General features: G+C 38.1%; 1 protein-coding gene across 5 annotated transcripts in view; it reads right to left on the bottom strand.

The window, feature by feature from the left end:
* Positions 1-25,615, bottom strand: part of ASXL2 (ASXL transcriptional regulator 2) — a 148,214-nt gene that overhangs the window by 22,587 nt on the left and 100,012 nt on the right. For 4 of the 5 annotated variants that reach the window (XM_081797081.1, XM_081797084.1, XM_081797082.1 and 1 more), the window contains 4 exons: positions 15,980-16,095; positions 12,642-12,768; positions 11,712-11,855; positions 2,833-2,996 (listed from right to left, as the gene is read on the bottom strand). In XM_081797081.1, the coding sequence (XP_081653207.1) occupies positions 2,833-2,996; positions 11,712-11,855; positions 12,642-12,768; positions 15,980-16,095 (551 nt within the window). Of the gene's footprint in view, positions 1-2,832; positions 2,997-11,711; positions 11,856-12,641; positions 12,769-15,979; positions 16,096-16,180; positions 16,268-25,615 lie in introns of those variants that run through there. The other variant, XM_031027679.2, reaches the window with a different exon arrangement.

Here is a 25,615-nt window from a genome sequence, read left to right as displayed (position 1 = left end):
AAGATGGTATTTCAAATTGTGAGAAAAAGATGGTTATATTAAATATGTGGTGGTGAAACAACCGGCTATCTATTATTAAGGAGAAAATAAAGTTGAAGCCCAATTTCAGAGCAATACAAAAAAAAATTCTAGGTGTATTAAAAACTTAAATGTAATCTTTAAGTCAAAAACAATTTTCTGAAGAAAATTTAAGTAACTACTGGGACATCCTAGGGATTGAGGAATGCTTCTCAACCAACTTCACTTTCTACATCTATCTGGGCCCACGTTATCTGCCCCCCCAGCTCTAGGGCAGAAATTGGTGAACTATTTCTGCCAAAGGAGAGATTGCAATTATTTTAGGCTTTGAAGGCCACAGGGACTCTGCAGCAACTACATCTAACGCTGCCATGGCCGCACGAACATAGCTGTACACCATATGTAAGCCAATGAAGGTGGAAATATGTCGATAAAGCTTTATTTACAAAAACAGGCAAGTGGGCTGAAACTGGCCCAAGTTTGCTGACTGCCGATTTGTACTCTAGAGAGTTGGCAGAGGGTAATGGTCTTCCCTATCAGAACAGGTCATCCAAGCTAAGCTTGAATAGTCCAGTGATGAGTAAGTTACTCCATCACAAGTCAATCCATTTTAACAGCTGTAGCTGTTAAAAAAAAAAAAATGTTATTTTAACTTCACATCTGCTTTCTGGAGAAACAAAAAAGTTTATCTCTTTCATATGACAGACCTTTAAATATATCTAGAGAGATGCTTTAATCCACTCCCCTCCTGTTTTCTTTTCTCTGGTCTAAATTATTTTTACTTCATGGCTGGGCAATCTATACAATGAAATATGGTTTTCAATGTTTCATCCTAGTAATAACCAGGATTCTATATAAACACTCTAAATTGCATCTGACAGTGAAGTTGATTCAAGCTCCATACTTCTATACGTTAAGGACATTATTTCTCAGGTTACTGTGTTCTCACCACACTCAAAAAAGGCCAAGTAACTTCCTATTAAGAATTCTCCAGGGCGCCTGGATGGCTCAGTTGGTTGAGCAACTGCCTTCGGCTCCCGTCATGGTCCTGGAGTCCCGGGATCGAGTCCCACATCGGGCTCCCTGCTCGGCAGGGAGTCTGCTTCTCCCTCTGACCCTCCCCCCTCTCATGTGCTCTCTCTCTCTCTCAAATAAATAAATAAAATCTTTAAAAAAAAAAAAAAAAGAATTCTCCACACAACTGTACTCCATGGGAAATTGAACAGATAACTTACAAGGTCCCTTTTCATTCTAAAATTTTATGTGGCAATCCTTCTCCAGAGAGAGGATAAGGGCCATTAGTCAAAAGACAGTTCTAAGTAACCTGCACTAGAGTTCTAGAGATAGGCCTTCAGTTAGGTCCTATCTTATTCCCAACCTAATAACCTGAGCTGTTAAAAAAGACGAGAGCAATCCCCAATGAGAAGTTCTTTAAAAACTCTGCAGAAACATTAGCCTTCTAACTTGTTCGAACCAAAAGGTGGGCATCCCCAAAACTGTAATTTCCCCAAGAAGTTTTAAGAAGGGAAAAGCAGGAGTGGGGAAGGATCAGCTTTACTTACTTCTTTGCCCTATGGCTGGTAGCGTACCTGACTTACTTCTGGAAATGGAATCTGGCCTGCTTTCCCATGTGCTAATTTACATCATTATGCGATTGAAACTAGTATCAATACAGTTTAATAGGTAATTTTCAGAATTAGAAATATTTTGTTTTGACACAGTCAATTAGCTAGGATGATGTGTAACTTACTTACTCTCCTTTAATCTCTTACCACAAACCAGGGTATAAATCTAGTTTTCTTACTGTAAACTAGGGAAAATACCTCTCATCTTGTTTTTATAATGATTGGGAAAAAAGGGGAGGGCTATCAGATTACTTAAGAACACAGTATGTGTTTGGAAATAATAATGAATAAAAAACCCCTCAGAATTGAATAAACCTTAAAAATCATAATGGTCCTATCTTCCTTTTGTAGAGGAGGAAAGAGATGATCAGAAGGGGGAGTGACTTATTAGTCACTCTTTCCTGGATAAAAGCCTAAGTCTCAGATCTTGACCTTATTCCTGACCAACCAAAATCTCTTTGGTCCCTACCTAGACTTTCCCAAACTTTTGGAATTTCTTGTAGCTATCTTTTTTTTAAGAGTGTAATTTATTGGGTTTTTAAAGTTCTTATTATGAAAACAATAAATGTTTTTGTTTTTTAAAAATCTCACAAAAGGGGTGCCTGGGTGGCTCAGTCGTTAAGCGACTGCTGCCTTCGGCTCAGGTCATGATCCCAGGGCCCTGGGATCGAGCCCACATTGGGCTCCTTGCTCGGCAGGAAGCCTGCTACTCCCTCTCCCACTCCCCCTGCTTGTGTTCCTGCTCTCGCTATCTCTCTCTCTGTCAAATAAATAAATAAAATCTTAAAAAAAAAAAAAATCTAACAAAAGAATGAAAATAATTAACATTCATTCTCCCTTCAAAAAATCCATTAAAAAATCCCTGTTAAATATCTTAAACAAGACAACTCTTCCTCCTGGACTGTATTCAATGAATACCTTACCTCCTAATATGATAGCTACACAAATTTTATTCCATAATCTTGATATTCTGATAAGAGTTCCTTTCTTTTCTAAGACTTACAGGGCAAAACTATTAAGAACACTTACATAAAAATATTCTTATTTCTTGTCTTAGTACCTTTGATACCACTTCTTTACAAGTATATATAAAAAGCTATTTAAAAAGTTTTAAGGAGTGTTAAAGGGGGTGAGTGAAGAAAGCCTCAGAAGGTTTTTAAAAAACTGCTTATGCTTGAAAATAACGCACCTGTCGATCCACCTCTGGAAGGAGTAAAAGCAGTCGCTGTTGGCAATCTCCAGGAAGGACTGAAAAGGTGTGCTTGTTGATCAGGGCTCGTAGATTTGTATTAACCAGAATGGAGTCTGGTGTCTCAACATCAATTTCAGCACATTTAGTCCTTTTCATTTGCCCTACAAAAATAGGGGAAAAGAATCATTTGGGCCTCCTTTACATTCTTGTTTCTATCTAAAGTATAGCTTACTCTACAGTGCAAAAAAAAGCACAGTTGTAACTACTTTAAATATCAGACTGTGAAGAAGGGAACACCTAAAGGTTTTAGAAATTTCTTTGAAGACTAATAAAAGCAAGGCATGACACATACACAAAATGATCCAAAAAATCCAGAAAAATTCAAATCTATATATATATCATACTGAGATCCTTTTTCCTTTGCCATCAAAACTTTTTCATTAATTTTAATTTTGATTACCTAAAAATGTTGTAACTGAATACCTTAGTGGTTTCAAGAAACTTAGTCACAATCTATAGTCTTTCAAATGACTGACAAACTTGAGTACACAGTCTTCAAATGTAAATAACAAAAAATATTATAAACAAGACTAACTTGCCAAAAATATTTGCAAATCATGACAAAACTTTACGATTTTTCATATTAAAAGTGCATCTAGGGGCGCCTAGGTGGCTTAGTCGGTTAAGCGACTGTGTTCAGCTCAAGTCATGACCTCAAGGTCCTGAGATAGAGCCCCGCATGGGCTTCCTGCTCAGCGGGGATTCTGCTTCTCCTTCTCCCTCTGTGCCTCCGTACCCTCCCCACTGCTTGTGCACTCTCTCTCTCTCAAATAAAACCTTTTAAAATAAATAAATGTGCATCTATATGGGGTGCCTGGCTGACTCAGTTGGTAGAACATGCGACTCTTGATCTCAGGGTCATGAGTTCAAGCCCCATACTGAAAGTAGAGCTTACTTTAAATTAATAAACAGATCGGTAGATAGATATTTTTAAAAAATTTTAAGTGCATCTATAAATCAATATGAAAAAGAAGTATCACCATGAGAAAAATGAGCACAGGGAATTATAGGTAATTCACAGCTGACTAACCATAAGCAGATGCTACGGTATTGGTATTTTTTAAATGCCAGTTAAACCAATGAACATTTTTTTGTCTATCAAAATGGCAAATACTGCAGTACAGTGATGAGACTACACAAAGAAAAAGCAAAGACAACTGTCAAATACTGCTGATGGGTCTCAAATTAATATAATCTTACTGGAAGAAAATTTGATAACATACTGCAAAATTTAATGTGCATAAGAATCTAAGACCCAGAAATCTTACAGTTAGAAATACATGCACAAAGCTACACATCTTGAATATGGATAACCTCTGTTCCTGGCTGAAGGTGAAGCAAAAGTAATCTCTCTTAAGAGGAAAGGAATTCCCTTAAGTTAGGCCCATAGGATTCCTCCAAATTAAAATCCAGCACTATCTCACAGACTACTCTGACAAACCAGCAGACATGCTACTATGACAGAGTCAATAGAAACCAAAAATAAAAGGTTTAGACCTAAAAGTACTACTATCACTGAAACTGTCACAGATAAAATACAGAACAGCGCTGCATAAAATGATTAAAGAATGTGATTGTAAAGATGGGGATAAAATAATCAGGAATGAACACAATCAGGTCTCAGTAAATTTCATATAATGATCAATAATAGCAGCAGCAAACATTTCTATAAGGCTTCATTAGTGCCAGGCACTATTCTAAACATTGACATGTGTTAATTCACTTATTTTTCAAATAACCCTATGAAGTAAGACACTATTATTGTACATTTCACAGATGAAGAAAATGAGGCCCAGACTTGGTAAGAAACTGGCCCAAAATTGTACTATTAAGTTACAGTGCAGGAATTCAAACCCCCAGGGCTGTGGCTTCAGAGTCTGTTATCACTATATAGAGCTATAGGCAGAGCTATCATAAAGTGCATGATCTCTATTAGGTATTTAAGTTAAAAGTTCAAAACAGAAACATAAAATATATATATTTTTTCTAAAGACCTTATTTTTAATTAATCTCTACACCCACTGGGGGGCTTGAAGCCACAACCATGAAATCAAGAATCACATGTTCTACACACTGATCCAGCCAGGTGCCCCAAAATCCCAATATGTATCTTTAAATTTTTTATTTAAATTCAATTTAATTAACCTATACTGTATCATTAGTTTTAGAGGCAGAATTTAGTAATTCATCAGTTGCCTACAACACCCAATGCTCATTAAATCAAGTGCCCTCCTTAATGCCCATCACGCAATTACCTCCGCTCCAGCAACCCTCAGTTTGTTTCCTAGAGTTAAGAGTCTCTTATGGTTTGCCTCCCTCTCTGTTTTCGTCTTATTTTTCCTTCCCTTCCCCTATGTTCATCTGTTTTGTTTCTTAAATTCCACATATGAGTGAAATCTTATGGTATTTGTCTTTCTCTGACTGACTTATTTCATTTAGCATAATACCCTCTAGTTCCACCCACATCGTTGCAAATGGCAAGATTTCATTCTTTTTGATGGCAAAGTAATATTCCATTGTATATATACACCACTTCTTTATCCATTCATCTGTCGAAGGACATCTGGGCTCTTAACATAGTTTGGCTATTGTGGACATTGCTGCTATAAACACTGGGGTGCATGTGCCCCCTTCGAATCACTATGTTTGTATCCTTTGGGTAAATACCTAGCAGTGCAGTTTCTGGGTCATAGGGTAGCTTTACTTTTAACTTTCTGAGGAACCTCCATACTGTTTTCCAGAATGGCTGCACCAGTTTGCTTTCCACCAACAGTGCAAGAGTGTTCCCCTTTCTCCCCATCCTTGCCAACATCTGTTGTTTCCTGAGTTGTTCCTTTTAGCCATTCTGACAGGTGTGAGGTGGCATCTCATTGTGCTTTTGATTTGTATTTCCCTGATACCGAGTGATGTTAAGCAATTTTTTTCATGTGTCTGTTGGCCATCTGTAGGTCTTCTGCCCACTTCTTGACTGGATTTTTTTGGTTTTCTTGGGTGTTGAGTTTGGTAAGTTCTTTAGAGAATTTTGGATACTAGACCTTTATCTGATAAGACATTTGCAAATATCTTTTCCCATTCCATAGGTTGCCTTTTAGTTTTGTCGATGGTTTCCTTTACCATGCAAAACCTTTTATCTTGATGAAGTCCCAATAGTTCATTTTTGCTTTTGTTTCTCTTGCCTTTGGAGACGTGTCTAGCAAGAAGCTGCTGCAGCCGAGGTTAAAGAGGTTGCTGCCTGTGATCTTTAGGATTTTGATGGATTCAGATTCCTGTCGCACATTCAGGTCTTTCAACCATTTTGACTTTACTTTTGTGTATGGTGTAAGGAAGTGGTCCAGTTTCATTCTTCTGCATATACCTGTCAAATTTTCCCAAAAATTCCTATATATTTTAAGAAAATTTTTAAGACTTCAAAGTAACTCCTGGGATAAAAGAAAAATCACAATAAAATATTTTAAAACTTCTCAAATTGAATTATTATTTTTTAAGATTCATATATTTGACAGAGAGATAGCAAGAGAGGGAACACAAGCAGGAGGACGGGCAGAGGGAGAGGGAGAAGGAGGCTCCCCGCTGAGCAAGGAGCCCGACGTGGGGCTCAATCCCAGGACCCTGGGATCATGACCTGAGCTGAAGGCAGACCCTTAACGACTGAGCCACCAAGGCACCCCCAACTGAATGATATTAAAAAAGCATTTGAGAGATGAAGGTAAATGTCCCCAAAACTGAAATAGTACCAAAATATATAAAATGAAAAGTAAAGGTTTCAACATTCAAACCCTGGTTTCCTACCAAAGATGACATTTTGGGGCATCTGGGTGGCTCAGTCGTTAAGCATCTGCCTTCAGCTCAGGTCATGATCCCAGGGTCCTGGGAGCAAGCCCCGCATCGGCCTCCCTGCTCCGCGAGAAGCCTGCTTCTCCCTCTCCCACTCCCCCTGCTTGTGTTCCCTCTCTCGCTGTATCTATCTCTGTCAAATGAATAAATAAAATCTTTAAAAAAAAATGACATTTTTAATTTGAATAAATGAAATAACAATATACATGCCAATTGTATTTTGTCTTTTGTTTCACTGAGTATCTTGAACTACTTTCCAAACTATCACCTACAAAGCTACCTCTTTCTTTTTAAAAAGCTGTACCATGGGGCGCCTGGGTGGCTCAGTCGTTAAGCGTCTGCCTTCGGCTCAGGTCATGATCCCAGTGTCCTGGGATCGAGTCCCACATCGGGCTCCCTGCTCCACAGGAAGCCTGCTTCTCCCTCTCCCACTCCCCCTGCTTGTGTTCCCTCTCTCTCTCTGTCAAATAAATAAATAAAATCTTTAAAAAAATAAAAAATAAAAAGCTGTACCTTATTCCAACATATGTACCATGATTCATTTAATCAGACACCCACCTGTAAGTGGTTACTATGTTTTGGTTTGCATAAACAATGTTGCAATGGCTCCAGGGACTGAGAGCAGCATCATAGTTCTGCTCTCCCATATGACTGATGAAACGATAGTGTCCGCATTCCCTGAATAGTTTTCAGTATTTGTGCATTCATTTTGTACCTTTACATTGGAGTCAAACTTCAGTTAAAATTTTAAAAAAATAAATTTTTTTAAAGTAAGCTCTACGCCCAGTGTGGTGCTTGAACTCATGATCCGGAGATCAAGAGTTGCACGTTCCACCAACTGAGCCAGCCAGGTGCCCCACTAAAATTTTAACTTAACTCCGTAAGAGAGACCGAGAAATAGTTGTGAATTATTCTGATCTATTATTGATCAAATAGTGACAGAGGATATTTTTATGTGCCTCACACAAACTGGTTCATTTCTAGAATTTAAAGTTTAAGTCCTCTAATTTTGGTAAAGTTGACTTTGTTTTATTTATTTTTATTTATTTATTTTATTTTATTTTTTGTTTTATTTTTTTTGTTTTACGTATTTTATTTGTTTTTATTTTTATTTTTTTATTTTATTTTTTTTGTTTTATTTATTTATTTTATTTGTTTTATTTTTCCCACTTTAGGTATTCTATCATATTATACTTAAAATCTGAGCTATGTTTTTTTTTTTAATTGAATCTGGGATGTAAAACTGTATGATACACCCTATTTTACTACATTTAAAACAAATTATACCAATGTAAACTAAAAAAGATTTCAGGTGAATTATCTAATTTAGTTTTACATTTGTTTTACACAAAATGTACAGATTCTTCCACACATTTAAAAAATACTCATTGTGAGGGCGCCTGGATGGCTCAGTTAAGCATCCAACTCATGATTTTGGCTTAGGTCATGATCTCAAGGATTGTGGGATCAAGCCCTGATTTGGGCTCTGAGCTCAGTGGAGAGTCGGCTTGAGATTCTCTCTCTCTTCCTCTGCCCCTCCTCCTCGCACGGGCACGTGCTCCCTCCCTCCCTCTCTGAAATAAATAAATATTTTTAAGAATATATAAATAAATAAATAAATAAAATTTAAAAAAGAATTCTTGGAGTCTGGGGCGCCTGGCTGGCTCAGTCAGTGGAGCATGCAACTCTAAATCTTGGGGTTGTGCGTTCAAGCCCACGTTGGGTGTAGAGATTGCTTAAAAATAAAAATCTTTAAAAAAAAAAAAAAAAGGAAAGGAGGGCGCCTGGGTGGCTCAGTTGGTTAAGCGACTGCCTTTGGCTCAGGTCATGATCCTGGAGTCCCAGGATCGAGTCCCGCATCAGGCTCCCTGCTCGGCAGGGAGTCTGCTTCTCCCTCTGACCCTCCTCCCTCTCATGCTCTCTGTCTCTCATTCTCTCTCTCTCAAATAAATAAATAAAATCTTTAAAAAAAAAAAAGGAAAGGAAAGGAAAAAGAATTCTTGAAATCCAACACTTGCCTTTCTGGGATTGATTTAAATTTTAATTATAGTGCTTTTTGGAAAATTATGGTACATGATGGAGATGTAGAAGCATTTCCAGTCCTGCAGGAGCTGTGGCTCAGATGTCCTGGCACCTGCAGAGCAGAACCTATCTAATTTGTTCCTGCTACCCAAGAAGACGCTTAAGTGAGTTGTAAGGCAGGAGGGGAAATGATTTAAAGATTACCAGGCACAATATAAGCAATAAAATGTAAAAACCTAATCTACAAGTTGCTGGGGGTGCCAGCTTCTTTGCCTTATTGTCTTCCTTGTGCATTTTTCTTAGAGGCAATATCTGCCATAAACTGAGCATACCCTTTGATCATCATTCCACTGCCCAAGATTAAAAATATTCATAAATCACATAAACACTTATAAAAGGTATACTAATGCCAAACCCAGAGCTCGATTCTCATGACACTGAGGATCATGACCTGAGCTGAAATCGAGAGTCAGATGCTTAACTTGACTGAGCCACCAGGCAGCTATCTTACTTACTTTTTAATAAATAATTTTGTAAAATCAAAAAACAAAAAAATAAAGCAGTCTGAAAATATTATTAATTCTGTTCTCACACTTAATAGTTTGGAAGTGTCTGGAACATATAAATGGGTACAGAATAACTAATCCTTGGGGCACCTGGGTGGCTCAGTCATTAAGCGTCTGCCTTCGGCTCGGGTCATGATCCCAGGGTCCTGAGATAGAGCCCCACATCCGGCTCCCTGCTCCGCGGGAAGCCTACTTCTCCCTCTCCCACTCCCCCTGCTTGTGTTCCCTCTCTCGCTCTCTCTCTCTCTGTCAAATAAATAAATAAAATCTTTAAAAAATTAAAAAAATTTTTTAAAAAATCTTTTGAATTTTGTCAGCATTGCTGCACATCTTTTAACTTCTATTCTGCTGCTGAGATGTTTACCATCCCAATTCTTACAACTTTTTTTTTTAAGATTTTATTTATTTATTTGACAGAGAGAGAGCACAAGCAGGAAACGTGGCAAGAAGAGGGAGAAGAAGGCTCCTCCCTGAGCAAGGAGCCCAATGTGGGACTCAATCCCAGGACCCTGGGATTATGACCTGAGTCGAAGGCAGACACCTAACTGACTGAGCCACCTAGGCGTCCCCAATTCTTACATCTTTGTATATGAAGTATTTTCTTTCTCCTTGGTTGCTTTTTTGGAACCTTCTCACTATCCTGGATGTTTTGAAATTTCAAACAATGTGCCTTGGAATTGGTTTCTTTTTATTCATGTTTCTTGACACCAACTATGAACTTTCATCTTTGGAATCTGTGGCTTTCAATTCTCTGGAATTTTCTTCTATTATTTCTCTTATTATCTTAACCCCCCTTTCAATTTCTGTTCTTTCTGATAGTTCTACTAGTTTATTTATTTTTTTTTAAAGATTTTATTTGTCAGAGAGAGAGAGACAGAGAGAGCACAAGCAGGGGGAGCAGCAGGCAGAGGGAGAAGCAGGCTCCCCGCTGAGCAACAAGCCCAGTGCAGGACTCCATCCCAGGACCCTGGGATCATGACCTGAGCTGAAGGCAGATGCTTAACGACTGAGCCACCCAGGTGCCCCATCTATTATTATTTTTTATTTCGACTACCTTATTATTTAATACTCTGGAACTCTTTATTTTTTGATTTTTAAAATAGCAGTCTGTTCTTTCATAGATGCAATGTCATCTTTTATACCTTTCTGTGGATATTACAGTTTTTAAAGTTATTTATTTTAAATCTTCCTGAATTGTCTGTTTCTTCTGTATTTCAGATTCTGTGTCTCATGATGGAGGTCTTCTTCAGAGGTGATCATGAATAATCACAATGAAAAGGCATTAAAAAGGCTGTCTCGAAATTTTGGGTGCGTAGGTGGGTCTTATAGACTGGTGAGCATCACAGAAGTATGACCAAGACAATTTCTATTTAGTTGGGAATCTGTAAATTAGCCTACAGATTTTCTTCTGAGGCTATTCAATTTCTCTCGTTTTTGTTTTTTTTTTAAGATTTTATGCATTTATTTAACAGAGAGAGACACAGCGAGAGAGGGAACACAAGCAGGGGGAGTAGGAGAGGGAGAAGCAGGCTTCCTGCCGAGCGGGGAGCCTGATGTGGGGCTCAATCCCAGAACCCTGGGACCATGACCTGAGCCGAAGGCAGATGCTTAACGACTGAGCCACCCAGGTGCCCCAAGGCTACTCAGTTTCTTTAGGCACCAACCCACCCATCTCCTGCTGGAACATAGGTGGGGCTGGGAGGAAGGAAGTTGTGGTGACAGAAATATGCCTTACTACTAGCATTCTGGAAGTCAAGAAGAAGGATCACTATTAGTATTTATATTTTTCTTGATTTCCCTGATTTCAGTACACTGCCTCATTATCTGCCATCAGCCATAAGTGGTATCTCTGAGTTTGAAGTCCGTACGTAATTTCACCTCAAAAATAAACCACCTATTTCTTGCTAGAGTGAGGCATCAAACTGCTTCTTATTAACTTCCAAAAAAAGTTCTTCTTTTCAACCCTAGGCTTCACCCTTCCCCACTACGATACATGATGTCTGCTATTCTTGATTCTTTCTGGTGTTCTGCAGCCCTAGCTGGCTTGCTTATTATTGGCATCTGTTGCTCAGCATCCAGTTTTCATCAAAATTTCTTGACACTGCTTGCCCATCTGTTGTCTTCCTTGTTTTCTTCACCCTTATGGATCTAATCTTTTGGATTTCCATATTCCCATCTTAGTGGGATTTCAGAGGGAGCAGGAAAAAAGGGTCAGTTTGGCATGTTTCATTATGAGTCCTTTTACTTTTCCGTACACAGAAATAAGACATAAATAATGCTGGACAAAACAACCTGTTGTCAGAAAAAGAACGAAACCACAAAACAGCTGATGAATTTCAAACACAGAGTTGACAAATTAAGATGCAGAACCAAAGTCTTTGTAAGTTAACTTACTTGTGTGGAGCCTGTCAGACCTCTGGAATGACTTCTTCCCCAAGCCCAGCAAGGGATTTTCCACTTGAACTGAACAAGAATAACTAGAGTTTGAGTTTTGAGGGCTGCTTGACTGCCCATCAGATGGCTTTCCTTCCCATATTGCTAAGAGAAAAAATATATCAAAGACTGGTGACACTGAGGTTATAGATAGAAATCAATCAATTAAATCATTCAACACAAACTAAAAGGAGTTACGTACGATGCAATGTGACCCTGCAAATGCGTTTTGAGTCTGCAAATTCAGAGTTAAAAAGTAAAATAAAATCACTTCCGTCTCCCTAGCACATTATTTGCTTCTGGTGGTAAATTTCCTTCCTAACAAAAATGCGAAGTTCTGCAAGATACCATTTAAATTTGGCAGGCCTATATAATCAGCTAGTATCAAAATGAATTGTGTGATAAAATACAAAGCCTGTTTCTAATCTGGGTTAGATGAAAAACAAAACAAAACAAACAACATCAAAAATCCAAAGGCTGTGTTTATATCCAATGGAAACTCAAATGTAGCCTATGTTCTTAGGAAAACTTATCTTTAAAGGAGAGAACTGGTGAAGAGTTTAGTCTGAGTGTCTCGACAACATCAGCTTTGTAAGGTCACTGATTAGAGGCGTCCAAATATTACTAGGTTAGACATCTTGAAAGTCAGTCATTGATTCCATTCTAACATGCAAATCTCACCGATTTATTTTTTCATAACTACGTGATGGATGATTCTGCATAAATTTTCCCATTTATCCTGAAAAGATTTATACTGATGATCTGGCAGTAATAGACTACGTAAATAAACCCAGTAATTACAAAATAAATGATAAGGTATACAAATTAGAAAAACAGCATAAAAATTCTGGAAAAAGAAATTTCCATTGAAAAGACCCCAAGTCTGCCTACCAGGTTTGGCAGGTAGAGAGTCACTGGTTGCTTTGACAGTCTTCAGAGAGAGAGGCTGGTTGGAGGAGATGGACATGCTTGGCCTGCACTGCTGTTGCTGCTTCTTCTGCTGTTGCTGTTTTAGAGCCTATAAAAAGAAAACTGACTATAAGCAACAAAATAACATCATTTTTTAGTAATTAATAACAGGAAGTGAATGACCGCTTTTTAAGTGGTGAGAAGCATGATGACCATCCCATTTCTTTGAAAGCTATCAAAGTAAACAAAAATTTAAATGAAACCAATTAAATACAAGGCCAAAATGATACTTAAGAGTCTACATATTTTTGGGCAGTATTACTCTTGTGTATAGATGTGAGAATCAGTCACAAACATTTTTAGAACTTAAAAATCACCAGTAAGGCATGGACTTCCCATACTTGTAGCAGCAGAAACTTAGAGGTTTCTAATCATTTCTGGAAATAAAATTCTAAGCCCTTGACCAAATAGAGTCCCATTTGCATTGGCTCTATGTAGAAATATAAATATTTAGCTTACGTCTATTTCAGAGATGATACATTTGAACAATTGGTGTTAAATAACTATTTGATTCTGATCTCCTATAAGAGCAGTAAGATTTGGCCCAATGACCAAATCCTCAGTAATTTACAGCAACACAGTAAATAGAAGGGAAAGAAAGTTACAAAACACTGGTTCTAAGAATAGTATAATTTCTTCTGGCTATTTCAGCATATTTTTATTTCTATAATGTTTCTAGTTCATAGAATACACTAAACTATTTAGAATGAATAAGATGACAACTTCCCAGAGTTTAGTCATGAAAATATATGAAGGCACCTTTTTCTTTTTTTAAGATTTTATTTATTTATTTGACAGAGAGAGAGAGAGAGAGTGGCAGGCAGAGGGAGAGGGAGAAGCAGGCTTCCCACTGAGCAGGGAGCCCAATGTGGGGCTCAATCCCAGGACGCTAGGATCATGACCTGAGCCCAAGGCAGCCGCTTAACCGACTGAACCACAGGGGCGCCCCTGAAGGCAACTTTTTAACTCAAGGTTTAAAAAAAAAAAAAAGACACAGAAACTAAGAAAGTAAAGCTACATTTCAGGAGAAGGTTGGACATCTATGACCTTGCTAAATTGCCAATTTAAGCTTTAACCATCAAGACTATCATGCAGGGCGCCTGGGTGGCTCAGTTGGTTGGGCGACTGCCTTCGGCTCAGGTCATGATCCTGGAGTCCCGGGATCGAGTCCCGCATCGGGCTCCCTGCTCGGCGGGGAGTCTGCTTCTCCCTCTGACCCTCCCCCCTCTCATGCTCTCTCTATCTCATTCTCTCTCTCAAATAAATAAATAAAATCTTTAAAAAAAAAAAAAAGACTATCATGCAAAAAAGTGTGAAATAACTGGCTACTTGGTTCCCATTGCCTCTTCACCCTCATCTCTGGCTATGTTATATAGGCATGGTGCAACAACTGATCTAAGCTGCCAAAGGAAAAAATGAACTGAGTGAGTCAGGGACCTAACTTACATTCACCTACAGCATTTTTAACAGCCAAGGCAGGAGCACAATGTATAAAAAATTGTCAGTGTTGTCTGATCACTGATACAGCTTATCTCTCATTCTCTGCAATCAGAACATAAAATCCTGGGTGGCAGCCACTGGGTCTTTCCTTGTCACAATATCCAGATCATTCCAGGTTAATCCAAAATTTAATAGAACCATTTGCTCTCATCTATTCCTGCTGTGATGGTGTAAATTCAGACACATGATAGAAACAGAGTAACTTATAGCCTATTTAAGAACTGTACTCAGTTTTTTCCTCCCTCAGTAGTTTACGAACTCTGTTCCTAATTCTATTTTAAAATAAAAAAAACAACAACAACCTTCATTGTTGTAAAGGATAACTTATATTGAAGTAATTTTTCTCACCTAACACTATAAAAAACATACATTGGAGGCAAGGTCTTACTTTACATACCAACAACCTAACTTACATACTTTTCCATACTGGTATTCTTTAAAGAAAATACATTCGACTCTTGGGATTATAGGAGTATAATACAGGAGTAGTAAACATGTCATGCATTATCTAACAAAGTTTAGGAAAATACATGCCTTTTTCCTGTGGAAGGAAGCATCTTACACTTCTTAAAATCTTTCAAAAAATTTATAAAAATACAACTGCTATGAGATTATCCAGGCACACAGCAATAAATCCTATCAAATTTCTGAAACTGTTTTAATAAAAGAGCTTTTGCTTTAAATACTTCTTTTAATACTTTAAGGCCTAAATAATTTTTAAAATTTCAATTACATAATACATGATTATATCTTTACCATTTAATTCAAACATAAAGTTAAACTCTCTGGACCACCACTCAGTCTTGCCCCTAATCTTCAGAGATAACTACAGTCAATTTATTTTTCCTTATTGAGTTTTTTTTTACGTGTTTCTATTAAAAATATAATATTGTGGGGCGCCTGGGTGGCTCAGTTGGTTAAGTGACTGCCTTCGGCTCAGGTCATGATCCTGGAGTCCCGGGATCGAGTCCCGCATTGGGCTCCCTGCTCGGCAGGGAGTCTGCTTCTCCCTCTGACCCTCCCCCCTCTCATGTGCTCTCTCTCTCTCTCATTCTCTCTCTCAAATAGATAAATAAAATCTTTAAAAAAAAAAAAGAAAAATCCATAACATATTAAAAAATATGGAACAAACATGTAGAGTTTATTCCCGAAAGCTAAGTATATGTTAACATTAGAAACTCTAGCCATGGAAGTCTGTATATTAGCAAATTTAAAGAGAAAAGCTACCTGATCATCTCCATAAATGCTGAAGAAAACAAAGCCGAAAAGTTCAATACCTATTCATAATTTAACCACAAACATGCACACAAACAAAAACCGCTTAGCAAATTAGGAATAAAGAGCTTTTAAAATGTGATAAAAAGGGGTGCCTGGGTGGCTCAGTCATTAAGGGTCTGCCTTCAGCTCAGGTCATGATCCCAGGGTCCTGGGATCAAGCCCCGCATCGGGCTCCCTGCTCCGCGGGAAGCCTGCTTCTCCTTCTCCCACTCCCCCTGCTTGTGTTCCGTCTCTTGCTGTGTCTCTCCCTGTCAAGTAAATAAATAAAATCTTAAAAAAAAAAAAAAAAAAAGATAAAAAGACTAGCTACCACAAACCTATAGCACACAAGTACATAAATTATTAAACCCAAAGTGGGAAACTGCATGAAATTTTTCCTTAAAAGGACCTAATGCCCTTTCAAGAAATTTTCAATGACTTCTAGAATCATGAATTTTTAATGTAGGAGATAAGACTTGATAAACACAGACTAGCATGATTACCTGCTTTAGTGCCTTCTTGCTGTGCTTCTGTGATGGAGAAATGACTTTACCTGCTGGAATGGTAGGTGATGGGCAGCCTGACTGGGGAGAAGATGGCTGTGACAGTCTAGACGATACTAGTGGGGAGAAAAATGACAATAAATAATGTGGTTATCAGAGTTGATATCAAGCACCATTCCTTCCCCAATCATATGCTGCTACCTGTATTAAGAACTGTGACCAAACACTTTTGGGAAGGATCTTCTTTTTGGAGTTCTACTGCAAACAGCCTCCCTTTTCAGTTTATTTCCTCAGAAAGCTCTAGTGAAGGATGATAGGATGGGGAAGGGATGGGAGTTAGTATTCATTACTTTTCATTCTTTGATTTTTCAATAGATTGACTGAAACAGGAAGCAGAATATAAACCATGAGTCATCAAATTCGATAAAACTTAGAGAAGATTCTAGAGCCTGTTGGATAGCATGTATGTTCTTAAGGTAAATCTAATGACAACATGATACAGTGAAAGAGCCCTGGGCTGACAGGGGTCCCAGTTTTCCCTATCTTCAAAATGAAGGCAATAAGGCCACTCCACCTCAAAAACTCTACTATAGCTTTAATTCTTAATATTACTTCATCTCTTAAATCAACAGTTTCAGGCCTACCAGTGTGAGAGGGTGCTTTAGGATTTCTCTCATGGAAGCAATGTACATTTATTTGCACGGGGTGAAATTTCTCTCTACTTCATCACTACTTGTTTTATACCTCATCAGAGCTTGGCCAAACCTTAGTCTTATATGAATAACGGTTTTCCCTTCAGGAGCCTATTATACTAAAATAGCAATTAGATTTTTATATTCTGTAAAGTTCAGCAGTGCATTACTCATGATAAGAGATAACAAAGAAAATGCTGATTCAGACCCCTAATAACAAAAATAATAAAATAGTAATCGCTGCTGCTAGTGATGACTCTGGAAGAGTACATGCTTACCAATACCTTCTCCTTCCGTAGTAATTGGACCAAAAAGGCCCGGAGAGCAAAATGGGATTTCATGGTATGGCTAAAGAGCTTGAATATACCATATAAAGTACGTTGGTGGGTAGCTACCTGACATAAAAATGCAGAAGCATGGTTCACTGGAATATACAAGTTTGGGAAAAGAGCTTTTCAACATATTCTTACAAATCCTAAGAAAGGAATACACAGTAGATAACATTTAAAAAGGACAATACTAAGAAGGTGACTCATCATACTTGGCATACCTGACTTTGTACTCCCACCCTTATGATAAGGTTTATATATGGGAAAGAATTGACATAAAATGCGACATTAAGAAAAAATTCACTGTGATATATCATACAAAAATAAAGTTCTTGAGATAACTGAGCAGCGAAAAGAAACCACATCCTCGGTCTACTTATGTTGACCAATTTTAAAAAACAACAGCTTTATTGAGATAAGATTTATATAACACACAATTCACCTAAAGTGTAAAAATTCAATGGCTTTGGTTAAGAGTTGTGCAACCATCACCAGAATCAATTTTCACCACCCACAAAAAGCCCTGTACTGGTTGGCTATCACCCCTCTTTCCCTAACTATGCCCTTAGTGCTATGCAATCACTAATCTATTTTCTGTCCCTATGCATTTGCCTATTCTAGACCTTTCATATAAATGGAATCATTAATACGTGCTCTTTTGTGACTGGTTTTTTTCACTGAGCATGTTTTGAAATTTGATCCATACTGAAGCATGGATCAATACTTCCTTTTTGGGCGCCTGGGTGGCTCAGTCAGTTAAGCGACTGCCTTCGGCTCAGGTCATGATCCTGGAGTCCCGGGATCGAGTCCCGCATCGGGCTCCCTGCTCAGTGGAGAGTCTGCTTCTCCCTCTGACCCTCCTCCCTCTCATGCTCTCTGTCTCTCATTCTCTCTCTCGCAAATAAATAAAATCTTAAAAAAATATATATATATACTTCCTTTTTATCATCAAATAATAGACCATTGTATGCATATGCTGCATTTTGTTTATTCATTAGCTGATGGACATTTGGGTTGTTTCCCCTTTTGGCCACTCTGAACACGCATTAGCACGATTTTGTGTTGGACACATATTTTCAGTTCTTCTATGTTCAGATCTTAAAGTAGAATGGCTGGGTCTTAGATCAACTCTATGTTTAACTTTTTGAGGAACTGTCAAAATGTTTTCCAAAATGGCTATACCATTTTTACAATTCTACAGGAATGTATGAGGGTTCTAATCCTTCTCAACACTTGTTATCGCCTGTCTTTTTGATTTGACCAATGTTTTTAAAGGGACATAATAAAAATAAAGACAATATTTGACTACGTTCCTTCTTCTTAATGGTTTGCAGAAATCTGAAAATATACATTTCCTTACCCACCTCAAATACTGCCTGAGAATAAACAGAAAACAAACAAAATAATTCCATTAGTGTATATAAGAATTCCACTTTGCAGCCTGAAAGAGAGACAATGAAGCTATCTGTAATTACCACGGCAAACTGTTTGGACTGTTCCCCCTTAAGGCAAAAGCCCTTTCTAACAGAAGAACCATAAACATATCTCAAGCCAGCTGAAATAAATCATGAAAATTTCAGGACCCACCAGTAAGGAACATCTCCCAGAATTGACTTAATGCCAAGTACAGGTCTCAACTTCTATGAAAGTTAAACTTTGTCCTAACTTTTAAATATTAAAGGCTTACGCACATGCTGGGAAACTTCTCTCTCGTAATTACTTTTAGTGGCTACACTGTCAGGCACAATTTTATTAATAAGAGCAACCAAAAGTAACTACCTTGTATGCCTCTAACAGCAAGCTAGGAGGTTCATCTGAACAGAATTTCACTGAACTACCCTCTAAGGTGGGTACAAGTCCTTTCTATTCCCACCCAAACTCTTGCAATTCTACCCTCAGAAATAACTAAATAATATATTTGGATTAGCATCCTTACTGACATTTTTTACACAAAAATATGAAAATATTTTTAAGGACATATATCTATTTTTTTAAAAGGTTTTATTTATTTATTTGAGGCACAGAGAGAAAGAGAGAAGCACAAGCGGGGGGTACCAGGGGAGAGGGAGAAGCGGACTCCCCACTGAGCAGGAAGCCTGACACCGGGCTCAATCCAAGGACATATATTTATACATAAATTTCAAATATACACATTCTTTATATATTGTAATATCATCTAAATTTTATGTATCAGGAAATTTAATTAGCTTGCCAGAGGACTCGGACATTAACGGGCACAGCCAAGATCCAAACTCAGTATATTTTCAAAATGAGTGGGTACTTGTTGTGGGCTGAATGGTGGCCACCAAAAAGTTATGTCCTAATTCTTAGAATCTGTGCATGTTAGGTTATTTGGAAAAGGAGTCTTGGCACATGTAATTAAGTTAAGGATCTGGAGATGAGATCATCCTGGATTATCTCAAGTGTCCTAAATCCAATGACACAGAGGACAGACAGAAAAGAAGGTGATGTGAAAACAGGAAGAGATTGCAGTGATGCGGCCACAAGGCAAGTAAGTCAGCAACCACCAGAAGCTAAAAAATACAAGAAACAGAGTTCTCCCCTAGAGCCTCCATAGGGAGTATGGCCCTGCTGACACCCTGATTTCAGACTTCTGGCCTCCAGAACATGAGAAAATAAATTTTGTTGTCTTTTCTTTTTTTTTTTAAGCTTTTATTTATTTATTTGACAGAGAGAGACACAGCAAGAAAGGGAACACAAGCAGGGGGAGTGGGAGAGGGAGAAGCAGGCTTCCCCGAGCAGGGAGCCCGATGCGGGGCTCGATCCCAGGACCCTGGGATCATGACCTGAGCCGAAGGCAGACGCTTAACAACTGAGCCACCCAGGCACCCCTAAATTTTGTTGTCTTTACAGGCACGTAGTTTGTGGTAATTTGTTACAGCAGTCTCAGAAAGCTAATAGTATGTAAAACTGATTTTGAAGTGTCATTATCAACCCATAGATGTTTATGTATTTGAAATGTTTAAATCAAAAACAATCATTACAAATTTGGCATTCAAACTGTAATCTTTTGGTTTTGTGGGCGAGCCTTCAAGTTGTAAACCATCTCTGGGACATGACCTCAGCAGTATCCAGCTTCCTCGCTATCTGCCACAGAAAGTGTCTCAGGCAACCTTGCATATTTTTTTGCCCAACTTGGATCAGCCACTTCTCCAAAGACCCTGGTATCTTTTAATTGGAAATGTTATTAAAAGACCATGTGCTGCAGGGTAGGGGGTGCGCACTGCTACGGGGTTACCATTGGTTCTAGGACTTTTCAATGGTTAGAACAAGAAAGGCCTTTTTTTTAGAAAGAGAAAAATAAATTCATGGATGGATACCAAATTAAACTTAAGATTACAGGACTGTCACCTAACTTTTCTGATTCTATAATTCTATCACTTCTCTTCTTCCTTGATAATCCTGGTTCCTGATAACATTACTGTAATTATTAATTTGCTTTCTACTATAGATCTAATTTCAAAGAAACAGTCCCTATTACTGAAAATAAGACTACTGAATGCAGTTTAAGATTTATTGATGTTTGGTCTCCTGTAATTAAGATTCCAAGCAACTTACTTATGTCACTATGCCACAAATTTGACATATTCTTGAGCTTGCTTTGTTTCATATTTCTAGAAAGTACATTTTAAAAACTTGTTTTAATTATTGTAAAGTGATAAAACTGACTTCCATGTAAGTCTAGCTCCCTCCCCTGTATACACCCCTTTATTACTTCTCTTCCTGTTTATGAAATCATTTATATTAATTTGTATCCTTCCATTGTTTTTATACTTGTATTTTTGTTTTGGTGAAAACAGTAGAGATATTTTAATACTTTCACTCATTTCTTTCTTTTTTTTTTTTTTTTTTTTAGATTTTATTTATTTATTTGAGAGAGAGCACATGAGAGGGGGGAGGGTCAGAGGGAGAAGCAGACTCCCCGCCGAGCAGGGAGCCCGATGCGGGACTCGATTCACGGACTCCAGGATCATGACCTGAGCCGAAGGCAGTCGCTTAACCAACTGAGCCACCCAGGCGCCCCCTTTTACTCATTTCTTTAAGCAAAAAATCAAGTACCATAAGCTGTCCAGAATATTGATTTTTTATTTTTTATTTTTTAAAGATTTTATTTATTTATTTGAGACAGAGAGAATGAGAGAGAGAGAGAGCACATGAGAGGGGGGAGGGTCAGAGGGAGAAGCAGGCTCCCTGCCAAGCAGGGAGCCCGATGCGGGACTCGATCCCGGGACTCCAGGATCATGACCTGAGCCGAAGGCAGTCGCTTAACCAACTGAGCCACCCAGGCGCCCCAGAATATTGATTTTTTAAAACTTAAAATAATTAATATATCCTGGGGAACATTCTACAACAGAATATACAGATCTACCACATTCCTTTTAATAGGTACACAGAATTCCATTGTGCAGATGTACTATAATTACTTCAACCAGAATGATGAGTATATTGGTTCTTTCTGGACTTTTGCTCTTATTACTACCATGTCCTAACCAGTGGCTCTTAATGTGTTACACTAAGAAAAACAATCAGTATTTTAAAATCTGCTGGAGGGGCGCCTGGGTGGCTCAGTCAGTTAAGAGTCTGCCATCCGGGGTGCCTGGGTGGCTCAGTTGGTTAAGCGACTGCCTTCGGCTCAGGTCGTGATCCCAGAGTCCTGGGATCGAGTGCCACATCGGGCTCCCGGCTCAGCGGGGAGCCTGCTTCTCCCTCTCCCCTCTCATGCTGTTTCTCTCTCGCTCGCTCTCTAAAAAATAAATAAATAAAGTCTTTAAAAAAAAAAAAAAGAGTCTGCCTTCGACTCAGGTCATAATCCCAGGGTCCTGGGATGAAGCCCCACATCAGGCTCCTTGCTCAGCAGGGAGCCTGCTTCTCTCTCTCCCTCTGCCGCTGCCCCATGCTCGCTCTCTCTCAAATAAATAAATAAAATCTTTAAAAAAATAAAAATAAAACAAAAAATCTTTTGGAAATGCAAATTACTAGATCCCAGCCCAAATCTACTGAATCAGAAACTCTGAAGGTAAGGCATAGGAATCTGTGTCAAAATAAGCTCCACCTAATTCCGATGCATGCTCAAGTTTGAGAAGCGTTAGTTTAAGCTATGCTATTTTGTATTGTTGACGTTGTATCTGTGGATTGATTCTGAGAGGTGGGTTTGCTGAGTCAGGGGATAAAATCACATGCTTCCAGAAGCCGTTTAAAAAGTTTTATTATTCTCAGGTTTTAAAAGGAACTCACGCATATTTTCCTTTAGTACTTGGTTTCATGTTTTACATTATATCTCTCATTTGTTTGGAATTTATCCTAGAGTATGATATGAAAAATGAACCCATTTTCACCTTTTCGGAAATTCAGTTCTAACACCTTTGCACATATCTTACAAAGGTCATGCTCAGAGTTTCTGCTGTTGTAGTTATTTTGAATGTGTTCCCTTTTTCTATATATGGCTGGTTGCCAAATATTAATTTTATTTACACCTGCTATTTTACCAAATTCTTTACCTTCTTCATCAGTGTTTATCTCCACTGATTCTTTTGTCAGATCCATAACTGTATCATCCGCACATTGAAGTAGTTTTCCCCTTTTTTGTTGCTCACTGTTCCAACTGCTTCTCTTGCTTCCTTGTGTTGAGATGTAAGAACTGAGTTACTGGGCACCTTGTTCTTGACTTCTAGCTAAAGAGCAAGCCACTAGTGTTTGTTTCCCCATTAAGATGCTGGTTTTCTGACTAAGTTATTATGTAAAAGAAGTATCCATCAATTCTCAATTTTATTGAGTACTGAATTTACATAAAGGCCTTTTCAGCAATTATAGAAATGGCAATAGGATATTCCATATCATCTATTAATATGATGAATAATAATGGATTTCCCAGTAGTGAATCATACTTACAACCTAAAACCCCATTTGTTTAGGATTTATAGTTTTTAATGTATGGTTGGATTTTATATGCTAACTTTAAGATTTTCCCTCAGTATTCACAAGATAGCGCTGTACTCTAAAAAGTTTTGAAATTTTACTTCCAAAAAGAATCTGAATAATCTAAACTATTCCTGAAAACATTAGGATTGTTTGATCCTTTAACATATGGTTGAATTTCCCTGAAAAGCCATTTAAGTATGGTGTTCAATTGAAGGGAAGCTCTTCTATATCCCTATTTGTACGAAAATTTATCGTTTAGATTTTCTATCTCTATTGGGTTCAATTTTTATGCATTCTATTTTCCTACAAAATCATCCCATTTTATCTAAGTTCTTAAAGCACTGCGAAAAAGTCTCATGTTTTACATTTTTCTTGTTTTGGTATTTACTTCAAACTAATTTGTTTATTTAGGTCTTTTCCCTTTTTTAAAAAAGGTAAATCAGTGCTTTGTTCACTGCATACCACAAATTTTGTTATGTTCTGTTTTCACTTTTATTCAGTTCAAAATATTTAAAAATTTCTCTTGAGATTTCTTCTTTGACCCATGTTTTATTCAAAGTGTGTTGTTTAAGCTCCATGTATTTGGCAATTTTCCAGTTATCTTTCTTTTTAAAAGATTTTTATTTATTTGAGAGAGTGCACGCATGCACAAACCGGGGGGAGGGGCAGCAGATCAAGCTGAGCAGTCAGCCTGACATGGGGCTCGATCCCAGGACCCCAGGATCACGACCCAAGCCGAAGACAGACATAACCGACTGAGCCACCCAGGAGCCCCTCCGGTTATCTTTCTATTACTGATTTCTAGTTTAATTGTGATCTGAGAGCAGACATTAGCTCATTTCCATCCCTTTAAATTTGTTAAGGCATGTTTTATGGCCCAGAAGAAACTATTTTCATGTCAGCGAGAGAGGCAATTTTCTTAAGGATGTACTGGATTATATTAAAATTGAGAAACTGTATTCATCAAAAGACACTTTTCGGAGAGTAAAATGACAGGACATAAAGAGGGAGAAGTTACTTACAAGATATATATTCAATAAGGGAATATATGAAAAACTACAAGTCACTAAGGAAAAGATGACCCATGAAAAATGGATAAGACTGGAAAAGGCACTGCATAAGAGAGGATATCCAAATGATTCATAATGAAAAAGACTCCAATTCTGTTGGCCATCATGAAAATACAACTTAAAACCACATGGAACACTATTATACACTAACCAAAGTCTAAAATTTAGAAGACTGACAATCAGTGAGCATGTGAAATAGCTGGAACTCACGCATTACTGGTGGGGGGTATAAATTGGTAGAACCACTCTGTAAAACTGTCTGGCAGCATACACTATAGTTAATGCTGCTCCCAAGTACGTACCCAGAAGAAACGAGTACAAAAAGACATAAAAAAGCATTCACAGTAGAACAGGCAAAAACTAGAAATAACCTAATGTTCATCAATGGTAGAATAGATAAGTAGAGCTACTGCGGGAGAATAGTTATAGAATACTATACAGTTTTAAGAACCTGATGAATATACACAAAAACATGGATGAAAACTTACAAACATTATTTGGGCCAAAAAAAGAAAAGGCATGATTTGATTTAAGTTTAAAACCAGCTTCTGGTTCTGCTCCAGACACATCTTGTCTATACTATGAGAAATTATTAAAGTGGTTACTTTGGGGCAATGGTTATTACCAGAAGGGAGCACAGAGAGGACCACCGGGGTGTTGACAATGTTTTGTTCTTTGATCTGAATGATGGTTCACGGTGTTGTTCCATTTGTGAAAATTCAACAAGCTGCATAAGGTGCATTTTTCTGAATATATATAATTTAATAAAAATTTTTAAACAGGCAAAACTATATTGACAGAAGTCAGGACAATAGTTACTTTTGAGGAAGGATAAGCAGTGACTGAGAGCTGGCCTAATGCCTCTGCAGTGCTAGTAAAGAATCATTACAGGGGCGCCTGGGTGGCTCAGTCGTTAGGCGTCTGCCTTCAGCTAAGGTCATGATCTCAGGGTCCTAGGATCGAGCCCCGCATCGGGCTCCCTGCTCGGCGGGAAGCCTGCTTCTCCCTCTCCCACTCCCCCTGCTTGTTTGTGTTCCCTCTCTTGCTGTGTCTCTCCACCAAATAAATAAATAAAATCTTAAAAAAAAAAAAATCATTACAGTTCATTATTTACTCATGAAGGTAGAATTATTTTCCACTCTCAATTCAAAAAGGGGGGGGCAAATCATTTTATGTTTTTCTTCCTTTAAAGGAGGAATGTAGTCCAAAGACTGGTCGGCTATATGATAAATACAAAAAGTGAGAACAAGCGTTTAGATACTTTCATAGAAATTTGACACTGCTGGGCCGTTTTATTGTATTTTACATAAGTGTCAGTCCATAATGGATAGAGGAGGGAAGAGAATAGTACTTTGTGATGAAAAGTTTGAGAATAAATCAGCTAGCTGGGGAGGGGAGGATGCGGGATAAGGGATGTGTGGGAAGGGCATGGGAATAGTGCCCACAGAGTTACAAAATAAGGAACTAAGATTTCCTAGGGCTACATTTTATTTTATTTTAATTTTTTTTTTAAAGATTTTATTTATTTGAGACAGAGAGAATGAGATACAGAGAGCACGAGAGGGAGGAGGGTCAGAGGGAGAAGCAGGCTTCCTGCCGAGCAGG

The sequence above is a fragment of the Leptonychotes weddellii genome, chromosome 10 (assembly GCF_054177405.1).
Source record: "Leptonychotes weddellii isolate Sample4059 chromosome 10, ASM5417740v2, whole genome shotgun sequence".
Taxonomy (NCBI): Eukaryota; Metazoa; Chordata; class Mammalia; order Carnivora; family Phocidae; genus Leptonychotes; species Leptonychotes weddellii.
This window is presented reverse-complemented; position numbering and strand designations above follow the sequence as displayed.